This window comes from Bradysia coprophila (genome assembly GCF_014529535.1).
Source record: "Bradysia coprophila strain Holo2 chromosome IV unlocalized genomic scaffold, BU_Bcop_v1 contig_5, whole genome shotgun sequence".
NCBI lineage: Eukaryota > Metazoa > Arthropoda > Insecta > Diptera > Sciaridae > Bradysia > Bradysia coprophila.
Window position 1 is genome coordinate 6,621,049 of NW_023503374.1, and position 23,349 is coordinate 6,644,397.

At 35.5% G+C, this 23,349-nt stretch overlaps 1 protein-coding gene across 1 annotated transcript in view; it reads left to right on the top strand.

The window, feature by feature from the left end:
• LOC119071875 (serine-rich adhesin for platelets) overlaps positions 1-23,349 on the top strand; it is a 42,374-nt gene that overhangs the window by 18,596 nt on the left and 429 nt on the right. The window contains exons 2-10 of the mRNA XM_037176950.1: positions 3,511-3,707; positions 9,245-9,451; positions 19,246-20,791; positions 20,856-22,047; positions 22,114-22,435; positions 22,500-22,570; positions 22,637-22,887; positions 22,948-23,075; positions 23,145-23,315. Coding sequence (XP_037032845.1) covers positions 3,511-3,707; positions 9,245-9,451; positions 19,246-20,791; positions 20,856-22,047; positions 22,114-22,435; positions 22,500-22,570; positions 22,637-22,887; positions 22,948-23,075; positions 23,145-23,315 — 4,085 coding nt within the window. The remainder of the gene's footprint in view (positions 1-3,510; positions 3,708-9,244; positions 9,452-19,245; positions 20,792-20,855; positions 22,048-22,113; positions 22,436-22,499; positions 22,571-22,636; positions 22,888-22,947; positions 23,076-23,144; positions 23,316-23,349) is intronic.

Below are 23,349 nucleotides of genomic sequence, written 5' to 3' on the forward strand. Positions count from 1 at the left end.
GTATTTTAAGATTTTTATTTCCAACTCCTTTTAAATGTCCCACGACTATATAAACGGTTTTTTTTTGTGGTACTGCGAGTTATGAGGAGTACTGTTAATTCAACAAACCATCTAAAGATCATTTATAAAAACTATTGGTACTTGATGTGACTTTACTAAGCTTTCCAATGATACTCCATCCCATATGCATCTGAAGTGACCCAAGTGAACGTTTGTAGAGTAAAATGTCACGTCAGATACCTCAAAATATGAAACTTGCTATAAAACGTCGGTCAAAGATATATTAAGACAGATGCTCTAGCAGACAGTACTTGCCATGTTCCGACTCTGCGTACCCAAATTATTCGAATACAATTCATCTCTCTTCATCGATGGGAAAATCGATCCACTGAAATACTATCCATTAAGTCCTGCATAAAGAAAAAAAAAGTAAAGACAAAACAAACTGGCACAGCGTTTCGTTTTCATTTCGGTTCATGTATCGCGAATTGGTCAGCCATCAAAATAACCTTCTTGTGAAGACATTCCATAAGCTAATTAAATTAAACATCTTTTTTTGGTGTCATTTATTCCATAGTTCGACGAGACTTTTAACATTTTTACATCAAACCAGCCAATTAATCGTTCAATTAAATATACCATCGAGCGATTACCTTTTTTTTCGTTTCATGTCATAAAAACACATAATCACAGTCGATGAGAACTTTTAAATCGAATGTGATAAAATGTGTCTCGACGAAAAAAAACGAGAATGAAAGCTTTAACAACACATAAATAAAATGTTAATTTTACAACTATCAAACCATCAAAACTTATTTAATACAATGTGCTCCTTCTTCGTATAAGAACATCAACAACTTGTCAAGAAAAATATGAAATGACATGAATTTATTGAACGTTTGTGCTGATAGAAGGCATCATATGCATTATCATGTCGAAGACAAAGTGCTTCAACATTTCAACTGTTAATAATTATAATTATGCAGATCTGTCAGTTAGAATCTGAATTCTTTAAGTTCATGGCGTTCATGGTCACTTATGATGTTAGAGTTAATTATGCAAATGCATTAGAACCAATAAGCCAGGTCGATTTATAAGGCGTCAGTAATCGGTCGGATTTAAAGTATAAATTGTCGGACGAGAAATAGCGGTACTCACATCTGAGAGAACATACACGTGTGCCAATCATCTAATAAATGGGCCTCTATTTAACGGATTAAACATCTGTTTTTGACTACAGGAACTCGAAAAAGCGATAATTCTATAAATTTTTAAGCTGTCATCCCGGGCTTCAGGATCCACGGGTCCGAAGCTGCTTACAAATATTAAGTATCGGTTTGTGCCTACCCTTCAAAATGATGCAAAATGATGATGTATTTTTCAATTTTTTTGGGGTTTTGGTCTAAGAGCAGGAGAAACTAATTTGTTGTTACATCTTTGGTAGTAAATCGAGCAAATATCATTCCTTTATAACTTTTTTTGTGGTGAAGACCAAATGGCAACAAGCTACTTAAAAACTTAACCGAAGTCAACTTTTTATGTGTAATAGTCTGCAGGTTTATTCGTTCTACTTGGTTTTCTATCCGCAAGAGAATCGTAAAGAGATTCGTTACTTTCGCTCGTGCATATAGAATGGTTTAAATCAACACAATCCAAGAACAGACACGAGACAGAATTAAATAAGAGGCCTCCACGATGCAGTAGCCTAAAATTCTCATATAAATTCAGTTTTTTATGTTGGTATAGGTCATTGCGTTACGGACGTTCCATAAAAAATAGGAGGCCAAATTGTTAAAATGGAAAGGGACAAGTTACTGTAATGTGATGGAATGCATGTGGAATAAAATCCACGAAAAGTAAAAACTTATTTTGGGTTAAAGAATCATAAAACTTACTAACAATTTCTGGCCAAGACATTCTTATAATCGATTTTTCACCATGATGGCACATTTTTGGCCAAATGGAGAAAACTGTAGATCTGTTTGTGGTCTACTTTATTCAGTAAAGACTCCACCTATCAACTACGGCAACAGCTCGATAACATTTGAATGCTTTGAATAATGTTGAAACGTAGCATTTAAATATCCAATCCGTTTGATTAATATAGTTTACCCATCGTCCGATGTAAAACTTATTTTGGTAATGCCACACTTCCAGCAATAAACAACAACATTAATCTCAGTTTGTTAATAACCCCGAAGCTCAAGCCATTTTTTGTTCGGATTAAATTTTAAAACCGAAATGTAACATTTGAATCCTAACAGAAAAAATTTGTTAGAAATTGGGTACGACGCCAATCCGAGCTGAATGAGATTTCCGAAAAAAATATTCCAATGTTCCAATGTCTCTTTGAGAATGAATGATTAATAAGGAAAATCAAACGCAAGGACATAGCATATCAAATCGTTGTTATTTAGCATTACAAACATTTGATTGATATTTTGCCATTAACAATAACTCGAATTCGTTTGAGGAAACCCAAAAATGCCAATAAACCATTTCAGTGATGATGATTGAATTCAGTCGAATGCCTTCATTTCCATAAAATTAAGTCAAGGTCGGAAAGATGGCCCGTGTGTATATAAATGTTCGCTGCTAACTATTGCTGGTTATACAATATAATTAACGCCATTAAAAGTGTGGCTTAAAATTTAAAATGTGATTGAAATTGAATTGTGATGTCAACAACGTCTCGCCTGGACCTATTGTACAATTTTACATTATTTGTTGTTAGTTCACACACTAATCAAAACCGTCGAAATTTGAATATTCTCTTCATCCGAACTGAATTAATCTAATTGCACGTCGTATTTTGAGTCGATGGATGGGTGTTTCTGTTTGAAATGTCCGTGGCTTTCAAGGACTTGAATTGTTAAATTCAAGAAGTTGCAATGATAAAAATGTTAATCGAATTAACATCTTGGTGAATGAAATTGACTTGGTCGTGAACCCTCTTCGAAATGGTAAGTTTTTTACAATCGAAATGGCTTGGATGGTATTTTTCTTGCCGTCGTTATTGCCAGAGCGATGACTTAATTAAATTTATTAAATTAACAAAAGAAATAATTCCAATTATTTCCATAATTGAATTTTGCTGGCATGCATTTCTGTATAGCAAACAATAACATTTTCCCACATGAAATTCTTCAACGCGAGATACTCCTAAACCGTTGATCACAATTTATTGTTGTCGTTACCGTGCCACGGGGCTTGGTAAATGTTATTAAGTATAGAATCTACATGGCAATATCTATGTTCGCTGAGACGCAGAGGTTATATTATATTTCTCATTACGCAATGTTTCATTTTCAATTTTTTACATATAAAATTCGTCATGAATTAATGGTAAATTAAAAACACAAATGAACCATTTAAGACAGACTTATATACATAAGCCACACACATAATTCCATTTTTGAAATTTATAGAAAAAAAAGACTGAATTCGTTAAAAGTAGGTTTCTTTAAACCGAGAGACAATATAACGTCGATTTCTCAATTTTATTTTCAGATCAAAATTACTTCTTTCCACAACAGCAAGGACGATTTACACCGTCGTCATTTCAAAATTCACGTAATGGATTTTTCGCAACCGATAATGGCCAACAACAAAATGCACCCGGATCATATCAAGAGCAACGTTTGTATTTAGGCGGTGATGAGCAACAGCAGGATACCACCGACGGATATTTTCCATTTACATCATTTGTGAGTTTCATTTATTATTTTGCAGAAATTATTTATGATTTATTGAGGCATGTGGTGTTACATTAAAATTGAATGCGTTGTGTCTGACGGAATTAGTGAATCAACCTATTGATGAATATGAATCGGATCTTATTGTGTATATTAGTCGAAAATACCATTTTCCAAGGTCCCGAAGAAGAAATATACCTCATCCTCCTTGTTAACATTTTTCTGTTCAATTACGTGTTCAATAATTACCTTTCAATATTCAACAGTAGCCAGGCCCGTAGCTAGAGGCAAATTCCAGGGTGGGCATTGCCCATTTTCAAAATATTAGTGCAGATAGTAAATAAGTGTTTTATTCCTCGACAAGAGGTATGTAAACACAAATTGTGCTGAAAATATTCTTGTCTTAACGTCTTTCTCTTATGTAATGTAACTGAAAGTTCCTATGTTTGCATGTAGATTGTGAACATCTGCAAACGTTTCCTTTATGACATAAAAGAATTCCAGAATTACGAAGGGCAAAACACTTTTTGAAATGTTTTGAATAAGTTGATGGCATTTGTTTCATGTATTCCAAGAGCAAAGTTCATGGAGCATGGAGAATACAAGATGCTATATTGAAAAGTGTAATGACCTCGAGGAGTTAATTTTAGAAAAGAAAAAAATTGCGAGAGAAAATTTTTTAGAACATAGACGAGCTATCGTTGTTAAAACCTGTTACAGAAGGCAAGCATATGACCAGTATTATTATCTGGTCTATTACTTCCATCGATCAAAGTATTTTTTAATCGATTGATTTCAAATCTTGTGCTTCAATTTTTTTAACATGCATTTTACTATATAACGGACCATATTACCCATAGTTTGTCATTATTTTTGTCATCGTTATCGATAACAGTTGAATAGCCGTACGTGACAGGTTAAGACTAGTCAATAATTATGTAAACTTATTTGGTTCTACACAATTCACGGAGGCAATTAGACATGAGCATTTCGATCTTCCTGACGCAAAACGACACTCTCAGTAAAAAAAAACTTGTTCTATGGCATGCCTCAAAAATGTGTAGATTTTTTTAATAAAATTCATGTTGTCATAACAACAACACTACACCCCTTTTTGTCATCCGCTCAAAAGTTGATTGAGGCCGTAGTCGCAATAAAGCGTAAAACCAAGAGTATGGTTCCGCTGTTTCGTAATTTGTAATGAGCGGCTGTCCGTTGTGATGTTTAAGCGAACTTGTAAAAAAATCGGTGCATTTTATGGACATACCGTAGAACAATTTTTTCTTTAGAACAATGTTTTCCATCATTCAAAAATAGCTTGTCTTGATGTCTTAACACAATTTAACTTATGCTTACATAAGATAACTAACATAATTCTAAATGTTCGATTTCGATACATTTTCTATAGAATTATGAGCGCCGCAGGCAATTTTTTCAAATATAAAACTTCAAAAATAATTTAAATATTTCAACTACTCTTCAATACATCCGGATTTATGAACTTTTCCGCGCAGGCGCAGAAAATCCCAGGGTAGGCATTGAAGATTCCAGGGTGGGCAATGCCCACCTTTGCCCGTTAGTAGCTACGGGCCTGACAGTAGCTGCTGCACGTAATACACGTCTACCCTCAGAAGCCTTTTAATGTTAAAAGCCAATTTTAAGAGTAATCTACATCTCACACCAATTTTGTGGAAATTAACTCTCATCGTATAGTAATCTTAGTTATTACCAAATCGATAACGAGATTTAGTTCAGTATAAATAGAATCAATCAGTTAGCTATGCAGCAGTAGCGTAAGTTATTGTGTTTTTGTTGTTAGATTACCAGGATTTAGGAAGGTTCCAAAGTACCGAGAAGATTGAATTTAGAGACAAACACGTCTGTTCCGAAAGACAATTTAATTTAGAATGACGACTACACAATTTAATTGCTTAGACCTAACTCACAAATGTTCTTTACTTCGATAATATAAAATTGATATTCCAACATTTGTCCCGAGTCCAGTCTTAACAGTTCGAATCAGTCGGTTTTTGTGTTCTGAAGTGGTTGTAACCTTTAAAAAATTAACGTGTCTGTTTCCAATACAGTCTTTTGCACACATCCACAAAAAATAATGTTTGAGCTAAGAAGCAAAAGCTAGCTCCCGGCAATCTAGGACTTGATGTTTTAAGTTTTCTATCACTTTTTACTTTGCATACATCCGCCTTATTTGCTTTTAAACAACTGCTGATATGCACAAACCTAGACAATTACAATCTATGATACTGAAAGACAGAAAAACACATTTCAAGTTAACACTGTCGACAATTTTACTCTTCCACCTAGGAACTGCATATATTCATTTCGAAAATTGATACTTTTAGCTATTATATGAAATACAAAACGAATAATGTCTGTTAATTAATGGTAGATTGCAGTGCAATGATGGGTAATGGATACATGCCATAACACAAATTTCTATTCGCTAAATCAAAGTTCAGTGAACCGTTCGTTGTTTGTAAATATAACTTTTCTGTTGCTTAAAGAGCCAATTCCAATATGAAATGGTTAAATGGTTTGATTTATTAAAAATCATAATTTTAATTGAAATAGCTTGTATAAATGGCACTGCATTGAATACTGTTGCTTTGTTTACGGAAAAAAGTAATTAAATGAAAAAGAAAGAAAGAAATTTTCTAATAATTTCTTTGTCACAAAAGTATATTAAAATCGCCGTATTTCCATTCGATTAATTTAGTGTTTGTTCGGAAGTAAAGCAAAAAACAAACTATGATTGTGGAGGGGAAAATAACTAAAGAAAAAATAAATGGGACCTGTCTAATATACATTTGGCCAAGCAAGCAACAAATTAAATAGAAATTGGAACTTAAAATTCAAGATTACCGATACTGATTCTTAAATAGTCGGTGACACCTACCCAGGATCCAGGCCATTTTTGTGGTGCATCTGTTAACGACAGTGACAACAAAATAAAGCATTTAGCTCTGTAATGTTCTTTCATATAAATATTTTTTTTCACAAATAATGAAGTAAAAGATTCTGAAAAAACTTTAAACAAATCAAGTAGAAGATTCCAAAATTTTACCGGTGATATTTTTGTCGCCGAAAGAGAGGAAAATAAGCAACTAAAATGTGGTAGATGAATAAGCACATTTGGTAAATAACAATGGAAACAGAAACACGATTCTATGTAGTTATTTCCCCCTCGCCTCGATGGATTTTAAGCGTTTGTTTAAATTGAAAATAGAGAAATATAACAAATGTTAATAAAACGGAACGTAATAATAGAAAATGTGAATTCAATTCACGCGTTTATAATTCCGTTAAAAGTGTATCATTAAAGACCCATAAATATCTATTCGTCGATATGTTCGATGAATCTGATTTTTTTTCCTACAAATGAAAGCCCAGCAAAATTTTCTGTTGTCTAATTTTCAAGCTGTAGCTGTGTGTATAGAACTGTTAATTAACCAATGAATTTTAATTGCATGATTTTACAATTCCTTAATTTAAAATGGAATGCGGTTCGATGTTCGATGCATGATTTCAAAAATTATACATTTTTATTGTTCATTGTTTTTTGTTGTTTATTTCAATTTTAATTTTTTCATTCTTCATTTCTTGCACATCCACACACCAGCAAGACATTAAATGCCGAACAATATTTTCTCAAAACAATCAAATGGCGTTCATGGTGAATAACCTCTTTGAATTTGCACAGTTTCATTTTTTTTCAATTGTTTTTACCATATCAATATGCCATTCGATACATGCTATCGATTTAATTAAGTTCGAGACCTTCACATATTTTCTAATTGCATTTTCAATCGTTTGGTGAGAAAACTAACATTGGTTCTTACAAGCCGAGTAATTACAAGCTTTAATTAGGCTTTTGTTTCGATGATTTATACGATTTCGTACGGTTTATGTATTTAATCATACTATTCCATTTTTTTGAAAATAGAATGATGCTAAGGGGCTGTACACATATGACGTCACACTCTAAGGGGGGAAGGTCTCACAAAAATACTAATTGTTGGACTTTTTTTTTGGGCATTTTCAAGTTATTCTTGTTCATTTCCGTTCTATTTTTGTAAATGTTGGTCATTTTGGGGGGGGAGTCAAAAATTCTGTGTGTAACGTCATATATGAACAGCCCCTAAGGCTAGAGCTTTGAGGATACACATCATCTGTTAGCGACAGTGATGTCAAAAATAAGCAATGAACCTGATCTATGTGTTCTTATATAGTATAAAATGTATGTTAAACTAATGAAGTAAGAGATTTTGCTTTAATTTATTAAAAGAAAAGATTTGGAACTATGATTGCTTTTTGTGAAAAGTTCTGCACATCGGTGGACACTGTATACTATATAGGGATTCTCGTAATTAAGAGAAATAGTAAGAGAAAAATGTATTATTAAAAGTATATTCGACTTTGTAGTACAAAGTTTGTACAGCAAATGATATGGAATCAAATATTGCCAGTGAATAATCTGAAAAAATAGTTATATCTGACTCAAAGACACTGACAAATTTTGCAGCAGTTTTTTCTTCGGAACAGTTTAAATCACCACAAACTTCACAAAATTACCATGATTCTTAAATAAATGAATCTCTTTGAAAGTGACGACGATTTAGGCACTCTTACCTTGAATATAAAAGTGTGGTGAAATAAACACCTAGGAAATCTATCGCTTCAGCATTGTTTAAACAATTGTTTTGATTCAATTCAAAATCTTGTACTTCATTAGTTTTAACATACATTACTCTGCTATATAATGATACTAGATTGAACTCATCGTTCATTTTGATAGTTGTCGTCGGTAACAGATGAATAGCAATCCGTTTAGAGACTGATCTTGTCTTTCAAAAATATTTTAAGACATTTCAAGAAACGTCGGAATTAGTTTCCGGAATAGGTTTTTCCTAAGAGTGTTTGTCAATTTCCGAAAGTTATTCTATTTAGTTTAATCATAATTCGAATATCTTCTTTATCAAACTCATAAATAAATTCAAATTTCGAATTCAGGTTCAAAGTCTTAGGAAGTCTTTGACTTGTTGGTAGAAGAAGTTGTTAGTCAAAACAAAAACAAAATCCAAAAACTCATAAAGTAACTGCATCAACTCGAACGAAAAGCATAAACCGAAAAAAAACTTTAAAAATTTTACGGAAGTCTAAATTACACTTTTACAAGTTGTTATTAAAGTAAATCATGGTTGAATGGAACTCATTGTTGTAAAAATAAATTATTTTTAAGTCGGTAAGACTTCATTAGCAACAGCCATCATCAATGTACTCAATATTACCAAACGAATAATTTCCAGTTTTGTAAATCTTATGTAGGTATTATTGCAATAATATAATCCATATAAACCACAACGCATGCCACTCATATATGCTTATATGTATAAGCAAACCATTTTTTATACGTTTAAGTTGATACATAATAATCCAACTTTGAATATAATTACGTTTTCGTATTTCTTAAAGATTTGTTTACTTGATTTGATACACAAAATGTCTTAACGAAAACCTTTATACATCAGGCTCCACGACAAGCCGATTATTACGAAATATCACCAAGGCCGTTTACCATACAAACACCGTCGAACAATGGTTTATATGCGCGGCCTCCACCTAGACCATCATCTGGATATCAACAAGACCGAAATGTTTACCGAGAAACATCTCAACAACAACAACAGCCAACACAACAACTTATTGATCCGTATGCGAGCAACATTCGACAACAGGTAAATCTTGTGCAGTCATTCTGTCGATATTACAATTAGAATATGTAAATCAAGCAACATATCTGGCTGCTCAGTGTAGATTGATATATTTAAGGCTACTTCCAGAGAAGCTCAAACTCAGATCAAGGATTTTTCGTTTCCAGCTTCCTGGTCTTATACTTCCACTATCAGGAAAATTTCCCTGTTTCAATAGGAAGTCATTAAGGTGTTTTCCATCTAAAGATGGTGGAACTTTATCATAGAGTTCATAATTAATATAGGAATACAGCTTTTACAATAATTTCGAATGTCTTTGATCATAGTTGGCCAAACGAAATCTTTTTTTATCGTAGTTGTAGAAGCTTTGATTCCTGGATGAGCAAAGTTATGGACTTTGTCAAAAACAATTTTGCGAAAATCAGGAGGAACAATCGGTCTCAAGTTTCCAGTTGATATATCACAAAATATGTCTGTACCATGATAGTCCGTTTTAATAACTTTAAGACTCGTGTCTTTTTTTACTTTGTCGATTACCGTCATATCTCTGGTTTGGGCTTCGGCTAGTAATTTATAATCAATTGAGCTATCAAGTGATATTGAATGTACTATGTTCAATGTTTCTATTCGAGACATTGCATCAGCAACAACATTTTTCTTTCCAGGTAGATGTCGAATATCAGTTGAAAACTGAGATATGTAGTTTAGTTGTCGTATTTGACGAGGGGTTGCTTTGTCAGCTTTTTGAGTGAAGGCATGAACTAATGGTTTATGATCTGTGAAGATCGTAAATTCCATTCCTTCTAAAATTTGTCGGAAATGTTTAATTCCTTCATAGATGGCTAAGAGTTCTTTATCATAAGTTGAATACTTAAGCTGTGCAGTATTTAATTTTTGTGAATAAAATGATAAAGGTTGCCATTTATTATTGACAAACTGAACAACTACACCTCCAAGTGCATAATCGGAAGCATCGACATGTAAACCGATAGGTGCGTCAGTTTTAGGGTGCGCTAGCAAAGTTGCGTTTGCTAAATCTGATTTACATTTGTTGAAAGCTTCTATCATGGTCACAGTCCAGGTGATAGGTGTTTTATCGTTCTTTATGTTGCCTTTCATGCAAGAAAACAATGGTAGTTGTGTTTCTGCGGCGTGTGGCATGAAGCGACGGAAAAAATTGATCATACCGAGAAATCGTTTGAGCTTGGTGACTGTATCCGGTAAGGGAAAGTCTAATATTGATTTAACTCGGTTGTCGAGAGGTTTTGTTCCGTGTTCATTTATTAGAAATCCGAGGAATTTGACTTCTTTTTGTCCGAAAACACATTTTTGCAAGTTAATAACTACGCCGTAGTCGTTGAGGCGAGCAAAAAGTATTTTGAGATGTTTTTTGTGTTCTTCTTCATTTTCGGAAGCAATTAGAATATCGTCAAGGTAGACGAAACAGAAGTCTAATTCTTTGAGGACTTCGTTCATAAAACGTTGGAACGTCTGACCGGCATTGCATAGACCGAAAGTCATGAATGGAAATTCAAATAAACCAAACGGTGTTATGATTGCCGTCTTTTGTATGTCGTCTTCGTGAACGGGTATTTGGTTATAAGCTCTGACTAAATCGACAACGCTGAAGATCTTTTTTCCATGCAAGAAATAGTTAAATTCTTGGATGTTTGGAACTGGATATCGATCTGGTTGCGTTGCAGCATTTAAACGTCGGTAATCGCCACATGGTCTAAAACCACCTGATGGTTTTTCTTTTATCAGTAATGGTGTTGCCCAGGGGCTGTCTGAGGGGCGACATATACCGAGTTTAAGCATATCGTCGATTTCTTTTTTAGCTATTGGAAGCTTAGAGGGATGTAATCTTCGAGCTTTTGCAAAAAGTGGGGCACATTTGGTAACGATGTGATGTTTAACATTGTGCTTTTTCACTTTTGATTTAAATTTTGTCAAGTCAAGAATATCTGGAAATTCGTTGACTAATTGATAGTAAACTGAAATGTTCGATATGGTTTTAATCGAATTTTTATTTTTTCGTGTACCAACGGTTGTTCCGATAGAAGAAATTGAAGTTTTACTGTCAATTAGTCTGTTGTTTTTAATATCGACGAGTAAGTCGAATTTTTGGAGTAGGTCAGCTCCAATGATGGGTTGTTGCACGTCTGCAATTATAAAAATCCATCTTATATTTCTTTTTAGGCCTAAATTAATAGTGACCGATTTGCTCCCATAAGTCTTAATAGGAGTACCATTAGCTGCATGAAGTTGGAATTGACATGGAGCATGGCTTCTTTCTTTATAACTTGGTGGAATGACTGATATGTCGGCACCAGTGTCAATTAAGAAAGTATTTCCAGTATTCTTTTCTTGAATGTATAAGCGACTTATGTCTTTGCCTTCGTCAAATTGCGCTTGGTTTGACTGGCTGTTTAGTTTTTTGGGTTGCGTTTTTTTATATTGCTCTTGTCTGGATAAGAACAAGGTGGTGTACAACGCCACGACCGTTTACCGTAGTCTAAATGACTTTTACAAAATCCGCTAGGAGATTGTTTATCTCGGTTAGGAGATTTAGACTTATTACGATTTCGCGAATCAGATCTGATGCGGGAGTTAGACTTATTGATTTCTTTTTGTAAAGAATCAATTTTGTCTTCCAGTTTGCAGAACTGTTGTGCTAGATCGCAGTCATTGACTGGTTGTTGTTTGGTAAAAGTCTGTATTTTATCTAAATCCATGGTTTCGTAAATTTTGTCGGCCATGAGACTTAGTTGTTCCAATGGTTCGGAACTATACGACAAAATGCTTTGGATGTTTTGTGGTAGTCGGTTAAACCATAATTCTTGTAATAAGTCATCGGAGACTTTGTTACAAGTGTTGTCTTTCATTTTTCGTAATAATTCTGAAGGTTTGCACGCTTCATTAATTGAATTATTGTCGAAAAGATGTTTTAGTTTTTTACGGTCAGAGACTGAAAATTCTTTGATCAACCGATTTTTAAGAGTTAAATACTTATCATTGTCTGGTGGGTTCATTACAATATCACTGACTTTGTCAAGGATATCGGTGTCTAATTTTCCAACCAGATGATTGTATTTGGATGTGTCGGCTCTTATAGCATTTGTCGCAAATTGAGCTTTGATCTGCATAAACCATATTTCTGGTTTTGCTTTCCAGAAAGGTGGTAATTTTAACTGGACAGATCGAATTGTGCCGTCGTTGTTATTGGCATGAACAACATTTCTTGCGCCGTCTGTTTCATTGGCGGGTTGTTCAACTATAATTTCTTCTGTATCACTCATCGTAGATTATGCAAAAAATTTTATTTTGCAAAATATTTTTTAGATGAGACAAAGGAAACTTTGCGTTTATTGATTTTGTTCTCACAAATAAATTTAATTATTTGGACGGTAGAACTCAATCGAATTTATTCTTGTTATTGCTAACAATTTATTTTAAACAGTTGCTTGTTAGCAATTAATATATCGAAGCGTATAGCTTGATATTGACTTTGTATTCAGAGTCGGGGTCACCAATTATATGGGGAACGAAAAGGCAAGATGCTTTCAGTTTGAATCCATATATTTGAATGAATCTTAGTCTAACAAATACACCGTATATATAGGGGATACAATGTCTACTATGTCTGGAATCATTTGATTGGCATACTGTGATGAATTGATATGTTGTCGAGTGTTGGCGAGTGTTGACGAGTTACCACAATCCTAAGGTATTACCAGAGGTTGGGGTAAAGCGGACAATCACTAAGGATATCTACTGCAGGCTTAACTACTCGTCTTAGTCTAAGAATGGAAGTTTCACATAAGACGCATGTAGTGTAACACTCGATTGATTTCGTAAAATCGAAGCAAAATTTCAATCGGATTTTTGTTGAATGTTTTTTTTAATAAAAGACTAACAAAACGAATAAAATAAAATTCCATAAAGCAAAGTCATGATTGAATGCATAATTCATCAAAACATTTGTTGTATATTATACCATCGAAATTACCACCGACGCAAAATCGAAAACAATAACAGTAATAGTTCAACGAAAACCTAGAAATAGAAAGGAAAATTGTTATGAATTTACGAGGAGTTTCAATTACAGCATTCGAAGATCGATTATGCCTTTCAGGCTTCTTATCGCATAGTAGAGGTTTGATGAAATTGCTGGTTAAATAAAATATATGCCAGAGCGCACGAATGATATACGAAATGAATGTAATTTTTCGCTTTGGCTGTACTTATGTTTTTCCAAATTGAAAATTTATGAGTATGCCTCTATTAACGTGGAAGTTAAAATTAATAATACATTTTGCGATACGTCCTACCTTACTTTGCATTTCGTTTTATTCCGGCCACTTCTATGTAAAACAGCATTGGCATAGTTAGTCGGTTGGTTGGTTTTTTTTCCTCAATACTCAAACAATAAATATTGTTACTTGTAATTACTAATGGATAAGCCAGCCTACGCCAAAAAACGTAATCCCACCTGACATTATTCTCGAGATTTAAATAAAAATTCTATTTCTATATTCTAATCAATTCCAGTTTTAAGTTTTTCATTTCAATAATTCAATAATGGAGATGTGGTGGTCTTACTGCCTTCGATAGCGATGTTTTAACACAATTCCCAATAACAATCCGGTCAAATGAATCATAACCATATTGATGTAGAAATAGCTCGTTGGACGGTGAAATAAAGAGGAAAATATGAAGGTCGATGACCAGCTCGATTTTTATAGGAGAAAACACCGATCGTCTATCGAGGGAAAATATTTTCAGCTTTCATTTAGTATAGGACTCAAAAGATCGTTACATCTTCGATTTTTCGTATCTAAAATTCCAAATACCTTCCAGAGGGGAAAACCCTAGAAAGCGGATACACAATCACACCTGACAGTAACAGTCTCCAACTTTTCTAATTTCTTCGCAGCGAACTTATGAAGAAAAGCAAGAAATTTAGCATACGAAGACACTTTGAGATGTGATTGACTGTTTATGGAATCAGATTTAGCTTTTCGATAATCTGCAGTGTCCCATGGGATCTGACAAAATACTCTAAACAATGTTCATTGATCATGTCCACTAGCAAATACAAATGATGTAAACGACTCAACAGTACCTTGGATACGAGTTTTATATAAATTCACATTCGATGTTTAATTGATCTGCTTTGGCGGCTTTTTATGAATTCGACTTTGGTATATATCTGGTTTGGTAATTGATTTTCAAAATCATTTACCAGACTGCATTTCCAAAAATTAAATCAATTTTAACAAGAAATTCAACTGTATCGGAGCTTGTGTGCTGTGGGATTTTTTTTTCTTCTTCAAAATACCTTGAATTTGTGATTGGTGTGCCTTTTAGTCGTCATCATTCTATTTATTAAACTAAATTTGAAATTCCATAGTGTCAGTTAGCATCCAATTTAGTCATAACATCAGTCACTCATGCTAAATAAAACCACACAGCGCTGTTGTGTTTATTGCTGAGCTTTGTACATTAATTCTCCAGCATTTCTGCTAATAATCACAACTTAATTCAGTTTCGCCTTGAGCCATTTTAATCTGGAACCTAAATCATAATAAATTTGAAGTGCTTACAGAAATACTTCATGGAACGCAATCTACACGCTTAGGAATTATAGAAATATTTACGATTTCAAACATTGTTTTTGAACGCAGTAAACTCTTAAGTATTTAACCAGCATTTTTGTAAAGTATACATGATAAACCCTTTAATTTATGTGACCATTATATACCAACAAGATGTGTATGCAAATATCATACACCAACATAAATCTTTAAAGTTAATTTGAGAACTACGATCTAGACAACAACATTAATTCCACTAGAAATTCAAACCAATAAAGCATTCTCAAAATGTGTGCATAACAAATTGCAATTGAATGCGACTGCATAAATTCTTATATTTCTCATTGAAATGCTATGCTCACTGCACCTTTTACGTACAGTATTTTTATAAGCTCTGCTGAAAGCGCTATCACGTATTCTTCTTTCGCAATTTCCACTCTATCATCGCTGTATTAGTTCAGGATCGTAACCATCTCAATTGATGATATTGTCCCATGTGCACACATTTTCTTGGTATAATGCCGAGGCGAAAAGAAGGAAGAAAAAAAGAATCGCTAAACGTTTTTCTGAAAACTTGGCATTGTTATTGTTATTTAAATCGTTAAAATGTATCATTGTACCTTAATTGGTCATAAAGTAGCCAAGCCATACTGTGACCAATTTGTGTAAATTATTTTTTCCTTTTCTTGATTCAATTTACGATTAATTCATTTGATTCATGTCCTAATAAACGATGGTGAATTGCCACTGCACTGGCATATAATCTGCAGTGGTACGTACCGTAATGTTTCCTATTATATCCCTCTGCGTTCAAACATTAAAACGCACTGAAATATATATATTTTACGAGAGCAATGTTTTTCTTGGCTGTTTGTTATTTTGCATATCATTCATTCGCAATAACAATGTAATAAATAAGGCCATTATACGTTCATAGTCACTAGCTTCATTTTAATAATGAAACAAAAATTTATGTGAATTAACCACCGAAGCTGCTTTCTAGCATTTGCTTCGCATATTTGTTCCGTGTTCATATTTTTATTGAAATGGATAAGCCACGTCGCGGAGAAGGCACCATAAATATTTTAACTCGTCTTCAAGCTAAACCAATTAATTAGCATAAAAATGAAATGAAATTCATTCAGACTGATGTTGAGTGTGGTATTAGTCGAGCGCATTATCATTTCTCAAAATTAAATTGCGCGTACATTTTAATTTACAACGGTCACGGAAAGTGATTGTAATTCTTTTTTCAATAAATTTTGAAATTAGCTCGCGAGATTGATTGAGGGCTCAATTGTAATTATCGATATTAATTTATAATTATAATATTAACAAATCCGACACATAATATCTTCCGTGTCTTCGGTGAGTGTTTCTTCAACCATTGTGGTTTTTACGCTCGATCTAAAGTATTTACGGAAAATGTCAGTCAGAAATTGCTATAGTTATTAGCGTTTCATAGGTTTGAGCTCACGTTTTACGTAATTCTTGTGTTTGAAACTGGAATTTCAACTATTACATCAAATGCGATTGTAGGTGAATGGTGTAGTTACTTACTGTATTTCATGTAAAAAATATGCAAAAGTTTTTTAGTTGCACATAATTGCCTGCTAATTAGCTGCTAACGAAAGAAAATATTTTGTTGTCCCAGCGATAAATGCCCAATTTCGTACAAAGAAATATTCCCAATATTTCTGAACCATGGTTCTTTAAGTCGCCGTGTTTTAGAATTAGATCTGTTGATTAGCAACTTTATTCGGACAACTCTTAACCGATTTCAAAAAGCTAAACTTTTGAAGTTCCTTGACTTCATTTTATATCTACTCTAAACAAGTGGTAAGAATATCAGTCGGTTAATTACATCAACACTAAACTTACTCCATCTGGTACTTCTTTTGTTCTATATATTTTCGGTTTTTAGCCCCGTACGAAGTACAAAGGAGCTTATAGGATTACGATGCCGTGTGTAATTGATGGAATTCGAAGCAGACGGTAAGGGCAAAGTGTTTGCCTATGTTCATAGATGACGAATCTGCAATAAAAATTGTGTCTGTCCGTCTGTCCGTCTGTCCGTCTGTCGTCTGTCCGTCTGTCCGTCTGTCACGTCGATATCTTGAGTAAATCAAATCCGATTTCAAAAAATTTTTTTTCCCTGAAAGATAGTCGAAATAGTGAGGCTAAGTTCGAAGATGGGCATATTCGGGTCGGCCCTTCGTGAGTTAGGGCCACCTAAGTGATTTAAGGTCTTTTGGTGATATTTATGGCAAAATAAACGATGGAAATGTAAATGACACGGCAAATGATAGGTATTGTCAATACCAATCCAGGATTTTAAATCGGGTGAGTGGACCGTGAGTTAGGGCCTTAGAAGTGAAATGCTACTTGGGCCCTATGTGTATTTTACATAGAACTCGAGTAAATTTCATTCGTTTATCGTAATTTTTGTTTGATTTGGAAGGTAATCGAATGCCGAATAGAATGTTGTTGAAAAAAAATTAAATTTGGGTCCTTGGCCTAAGGCCGCTACTAGGGCCCTATGTGTATTTCACATATAACTCGAGTAAATTTCATCAGTTTTTCGTAATTTTTGTTTCATTTGGAAGGTAATCAAAGGCCGAATAGAATGTTGTTGAAAAAAAATTAAATTTGGGTCCTTGGACTAAGGCCACTACTAGGGCCCTATGTGTATTTTACATATAACTCGAGCAAATTTCATCCGTTTTTCGTAATTTTTGTTTCATTTGGAAGGTAATCAAAGGCCGAATAGAATGTAGTTGAAAAAAATTTAAATTTGGGTCTTCGGACTGAGGCCGATACTAGGCCCTTCAAAAAAATAAAATTTTAGGGCGATTGGAAATTGTTGTTTCATTTGAAAGGAACGTCGTACGGGGCTTCGTAATTGCGCTATGCGCAATTTGTAAGATGTACATATTACATAATAATTTTACTTTAACTACATTAACCGGCGCAATAGGCTTACGGTCAAAGTAGGGTGACAGACGCACTAGGGTCACGTACGCAATAGATATACGGGTTTGTACGGGGCTCAGTCGCAGCAAACGCTCCGACTGTTCTGATGGCTCGTTTTTTACAAAATCTATTACTTCAATGATTTAAACATTAACCTTTCTACATAAGGACCAAATTGACCAGAGTTCATTACTTTCGTCGATGTTGATCTGTATCAGATAACGTAGCAGTCAGTAAAGCTAAATTACATAATTAAGGGTAGCAGCTCTAAGAGCGTAAAGCCTAAAAGTATTATTAGACATAATTTTTATGTTGTCCGGGTGGTAGGTGGTATGAATGAGATGATTATTCCCACCGCCCAGAGAGGACAGTCCATGTAATAGGAAAAACTACATGGGAAGGGCATCGGAAAACGCAGAAAGCCTTTTAGATTATCCCCATTGGATCATAGAAACCACCATAGTTTTCAGGCGTTTAAGCTATTGACACAACATTTTATAATTGTATTTGAGCTGAGGCAAAACAACTATGCTAATGTTAAGGCAACTTATCGCAAGAACTTTCACTGTACAGCAAGTATCAAAGTATCCGTTCTTCATTATTCTTTACCTGATTCGAATCTTGTTCTATTTATGCAAACCCATGGAGTGTTCTTTGTCAAACCCCATAAATTGACTTGTCGCTAGAGCTGTCTGAAGGTGCTCGTTCAATCTAACGAACATAAATCTTCTCGGTTATGTTCCACTCGATTAACACAGGTCAAAAGCAGTGTCACGAATCTGAAGCATATTTTAACAATACCACAAGACTCAAGATACAAATTGCAATTTAACATATATGTTCGGCAGGCTGGTATGTCCAACGTGAATAAATAATGAAGTTCGTGATTTTATGAAAACGATTTTTTAAACAAGTTTGTTTTGTTCAGATTAATTTTATGTATCTCTTCCAGCGTCCAAGGTAGATTTGTTTTTATTTTTGTTTTTTTTTTCTTCTTTTTTGATGAGACATCATTTGTTCACTGAAATCTCTTAATAAATGATCGCGCGACCTTCAGACACATTAGCGTTGTTATCACGTATGATGCGTCTCTTTGGTAAATGCCGTAATGGATAGCCATTAATTAAGGTTCAACCTGTTTGTTTTTCTGTCGTAAAGAGACAATCAATTGACTGGTAGTTTCTGTATTAAGTCCCTTAACTACAATCGTAAATTTCTAACAGAAAATTCTTTCTATATGACCCACAGCAACCGGAATCGATAACCGAAAAGCAATTATTTGGTCTGCCTCAATCGCAGCGATCACGTCAATTTGCTAGCCACAAAAATGTCCAACAGACCGGATTCATACCTACAGTGTCTGTTCCACAGCAAGCTATTCAAACGTCTTCGAACGGCGAACAGCAAAACAATAAATTTTATCGCAACCAACCAAACAGCAAGAAACCGAATGAGTACGTAACTAGTCACGAATCATCACTTAGGAGTAGAAATCGTTTTCAACCAGTCGAATATAGTACAACACCGGCGGCAGTTTCTGCAAGCACTACACGCAAAGTGAGATTCAATCCATGGCGTTCAACGACTGTGGCTAGCCAGGTACCAGTAGCCCAAGCGCAAGTTATCAATGCCCATGGTTTGCAAAATCTGCCCAGACAGCCGTTATATGGTAATAAGGAACGAGGTGTCAGCATTACAACGAACAATGTGAAACAATCGTTTGATACTGCTAGTGTTACCACCAACAAGAAGAATGAAGACGAACTTGAAGATGACAATATGAAGGATATATTGGACGACATAGACGACTATTATTACGATAGTGACAAGGAAAACGTCAGAGAACCTGTCCGTCAGAGTCCCAACGATTCAGCGGTTAATTCTGCCGGTTTTGTAAGACAAAATGCTCAGTTAGTTGATGAGATTGAGACAGCCAACAAAAATGGTGATGAAAGGGAAGAAGATAAGAAAGAAGACACGGAACAGAAAAGAAATGTTGAATCTACAGAAAACCCTGTAGAAAAGGAAGAAATTAAAGAGGATGGTCCGGTAATACTTCACTCAAATTTCTATCTACCCGGAAATGCTGGTAACAACGAAGAAGAACAAGACGAGGAAGATGTGGTTGACCCCACTCGAGCTGTTGCTAAGGATGCAACTGATCAGGGATACGAATATGAGTACGAGTACCTCGACTACGAAGATCAGGCTGTTAATGCTACACCAGTTACGTTGACAAATTCAAGCCGAGAATCAGTTCTTGACGATGTTTTAATGTCTGACGAGGTGAACACAAACGATACTAAAAAAGACGAAGTCGTTGGTGAAGCGGTTGTATCAGTCGTAACAACGAAAAGTGTCATAAATGGTTCAACATCGAATCCCGACGAAAACTTCGAATATTCAAATGAAGAAACCGAACTCCGAACTAGCACTCCAGACATGGAAAATGTAACCAATTCAACCGAAAGCTGGGTTGTTGTGGCATCAGTGCAGACAAGCAGAAGTGTGTCAGGAGCTAGATTTTTGCCATTTCCACAGGTTGAGCAAGAGGAAAAGAAGCAGATTTTATCCGAACTAGATGAAGCTATCAAAGAAGACGTGGAGTCGGAGTATACACTCGATGAAGATGTCACGACGATTCCGAGTATCGAAAGCATTTTCGATATAGAAACAACTACAGAAGCTGAAAACTATCCAACCGTATCGTCCACACATGTATCCGGTTCGGCAACTGATCACGCATCGAATGTTTCGCATTCCACCGAAAGTATTATTGACAAACTTGATAGAGGTAAGTCATCACAAATGTCCTTTTTCTTAACCGTCCAATCGAAATACAAATTGTGTGTTTACAGTTCAATCCGAGTTATCGAGTGGATTACTTTCGGGCAAATATCCAATTTTAAACGAAATGCAAGCCGACATTACAACTACTTCACTACCAGTAGTTATCCGAAAATTCAGTCCGAGAACATCGACAGTAAGAACAACGACAACGAGAGCAACCACTACAACAACTACCACCACCACCAAAGCGCCAGATCAGAAAATTTCATTCGAATCACTGCCAATGGATGATTTAACGGCGGGTTTGCTTCCATTTGAATTTAAGCCTAGGAGCAATAGTTATCGCAATAAGAAAATCACTACGACCACTTCGACTACAGCTCGCTCGATATTAGACGAACAAGGACGTTCAAACAATGTTTCACGATCCTTCAAAAGCAATCCCAACGAACAAGATTTGGCTTTGGCTGCTCTATTGCCAAAAGATTACAAATTAAATGCAACGCCAGAACCAATATTACTAACGAACAAAACCAAATTGTCGGAACTCATTTCAAAAATCAAATTGGACAATGAGGATACTTCCAAGAAGACCACAAAGTCGCCATTTGTGACTGTGACGGAGAGCATCGACAAATTCCTTCCGCCCGGATATAAATTGAGAACAACAACGCCGAAAATGCCAGCTACAGTTAAAGACGCTGTTGACTTGAGTAAATTCCTTCCGCCAGGCTACAAACCTCCTAAAGAAGAATCTGCAACCAAAAAACCGTCTGCATTCATCCCCGTGCCAGACGATATCAGCAAATTTCTTCCACCAGGATACAAGCCACCTCCAGGTGAAAGCGTTGCGCCAGCTGTAATCCCAATCGCCGATGATGTTCTCAGTAAACTTCTTCCACCCGGTTACAAAGAACCAACGCCCGAAAAGAAGCCTGATTTGCCGAAAATTCATAAGTTCAGCGATGACGGCACCAATGCAGATCCGGACGCGGATAGCATTTTGAGCAAAATCAAATTTGCCGACGTGTCTGCATTACTTCCACCAGGATTTAAGCCTGAAGAAGCGTCTACAACCATCAAGCCAACAACAAAGACTTCATCCAGTTTTAAGGTGGTTTTCCCAAAAAGTCTAGGAAAGCGACCGACTCCCAGAACTACAACGCAGAAGCCTGCAGGATCGGGATCCGGACACGGACACGGACACGCCGAGGGACCTGAACAAACGGAAGTTACAATTAGGAAAGGTTTTCCGACAAGGTAATTCATTATAATGGTTTCTAAGTTAGGACAGGCGTGATTTGATTGAACATTTGATTTTCACAGAGCTACGACCGAATTTACTGGGTGGCCATCCCCGCCAACAACACCAATCTCTATCGAAGAAATACTTCGACAACAAGGTGCCCAGTCCATCGATATATCCGAATTGCTAGGATCAACATCAACAACAACAACCAGCACAACAACGACGACAACAACAACTACAACGACCACAACGGTGAAACCGACTCAGCCCGGTCATTGTCATTCCGACTGTGATATGGCAGGAACCATAAAAATTGTGGATGGTGTTAAGTGGACGCCAGAGCTATTGGATCACAATACCAATGAGTGGAAAACATTGGCGAAAGAAGTTGAGAAACGGGTAAGTCTTTGGAAGATACTCCAGACATTCGATTTGCTGAATCCTCTTTTTTATCAATTTCCAGCTGAACGACGTATACGAGAATTCTCGGGACTTGAAACAATGGTTCCGTAAAGTTCGCATCGATAGCTTCAGGTATGATTCGTCAACGTCTGTGTATCATTCAAATCGTAAATCATTTTTGTTCAATTTTTTAAATAGCAAGGGCAGTGTGCTCGTTGACTATTTCGTCGAGTTATCCGTTCCGGAAGACAAGCATATCAGCACAATAGAAATGAAGAAAATGTTCCACGAAGCCCTGAAAGTAGCTCCCATGAAAGTGGAACCGTTAACGGAAATTGATGATTTCGATGAAGACATTGATTGGCCGTCGTCCACATCCAAGCCGGTTATAAAGGAAACGTATCTATTGGGTCAATTCAAATTGGATCCGGTTTCAACGGACTTTATTGGTATGATCAGAGAACTATAGTTGGCTATAATGTCCGCTAATTCGATTGATTTAATTCCAGTTATACCCAAGCCAATTCTGCCAACCATTCAATATGCTGAAACATCATTTTTGCCGCAATGGGCCATTGCTGTGATAGTCATTGGAATGGCATCCCTGTTGTTCGTCATTGTGTTTGGTGTTTCGGTGGTAGGGCAGCGATATTTGACCACAACAAAGAATTGCCAAGATACTGACGAAACCTCTCGAATTTTCCAGCTGCTCAACCGACAGAAACGCTCGAAAAAACGAGCTCCACAGCCATTGACAGCAGACATGCTGAACGAACTGAATAAGAATCACATGGGCGGATTTGAAAATTACGGTCGCGACGATTTCTATAATCCAGAGGATACATGGAGCGACACAAAACATCCGATTAAGCCGAAGGTAAAAACATTGATTTTCTCTGAAATTTTTTTTA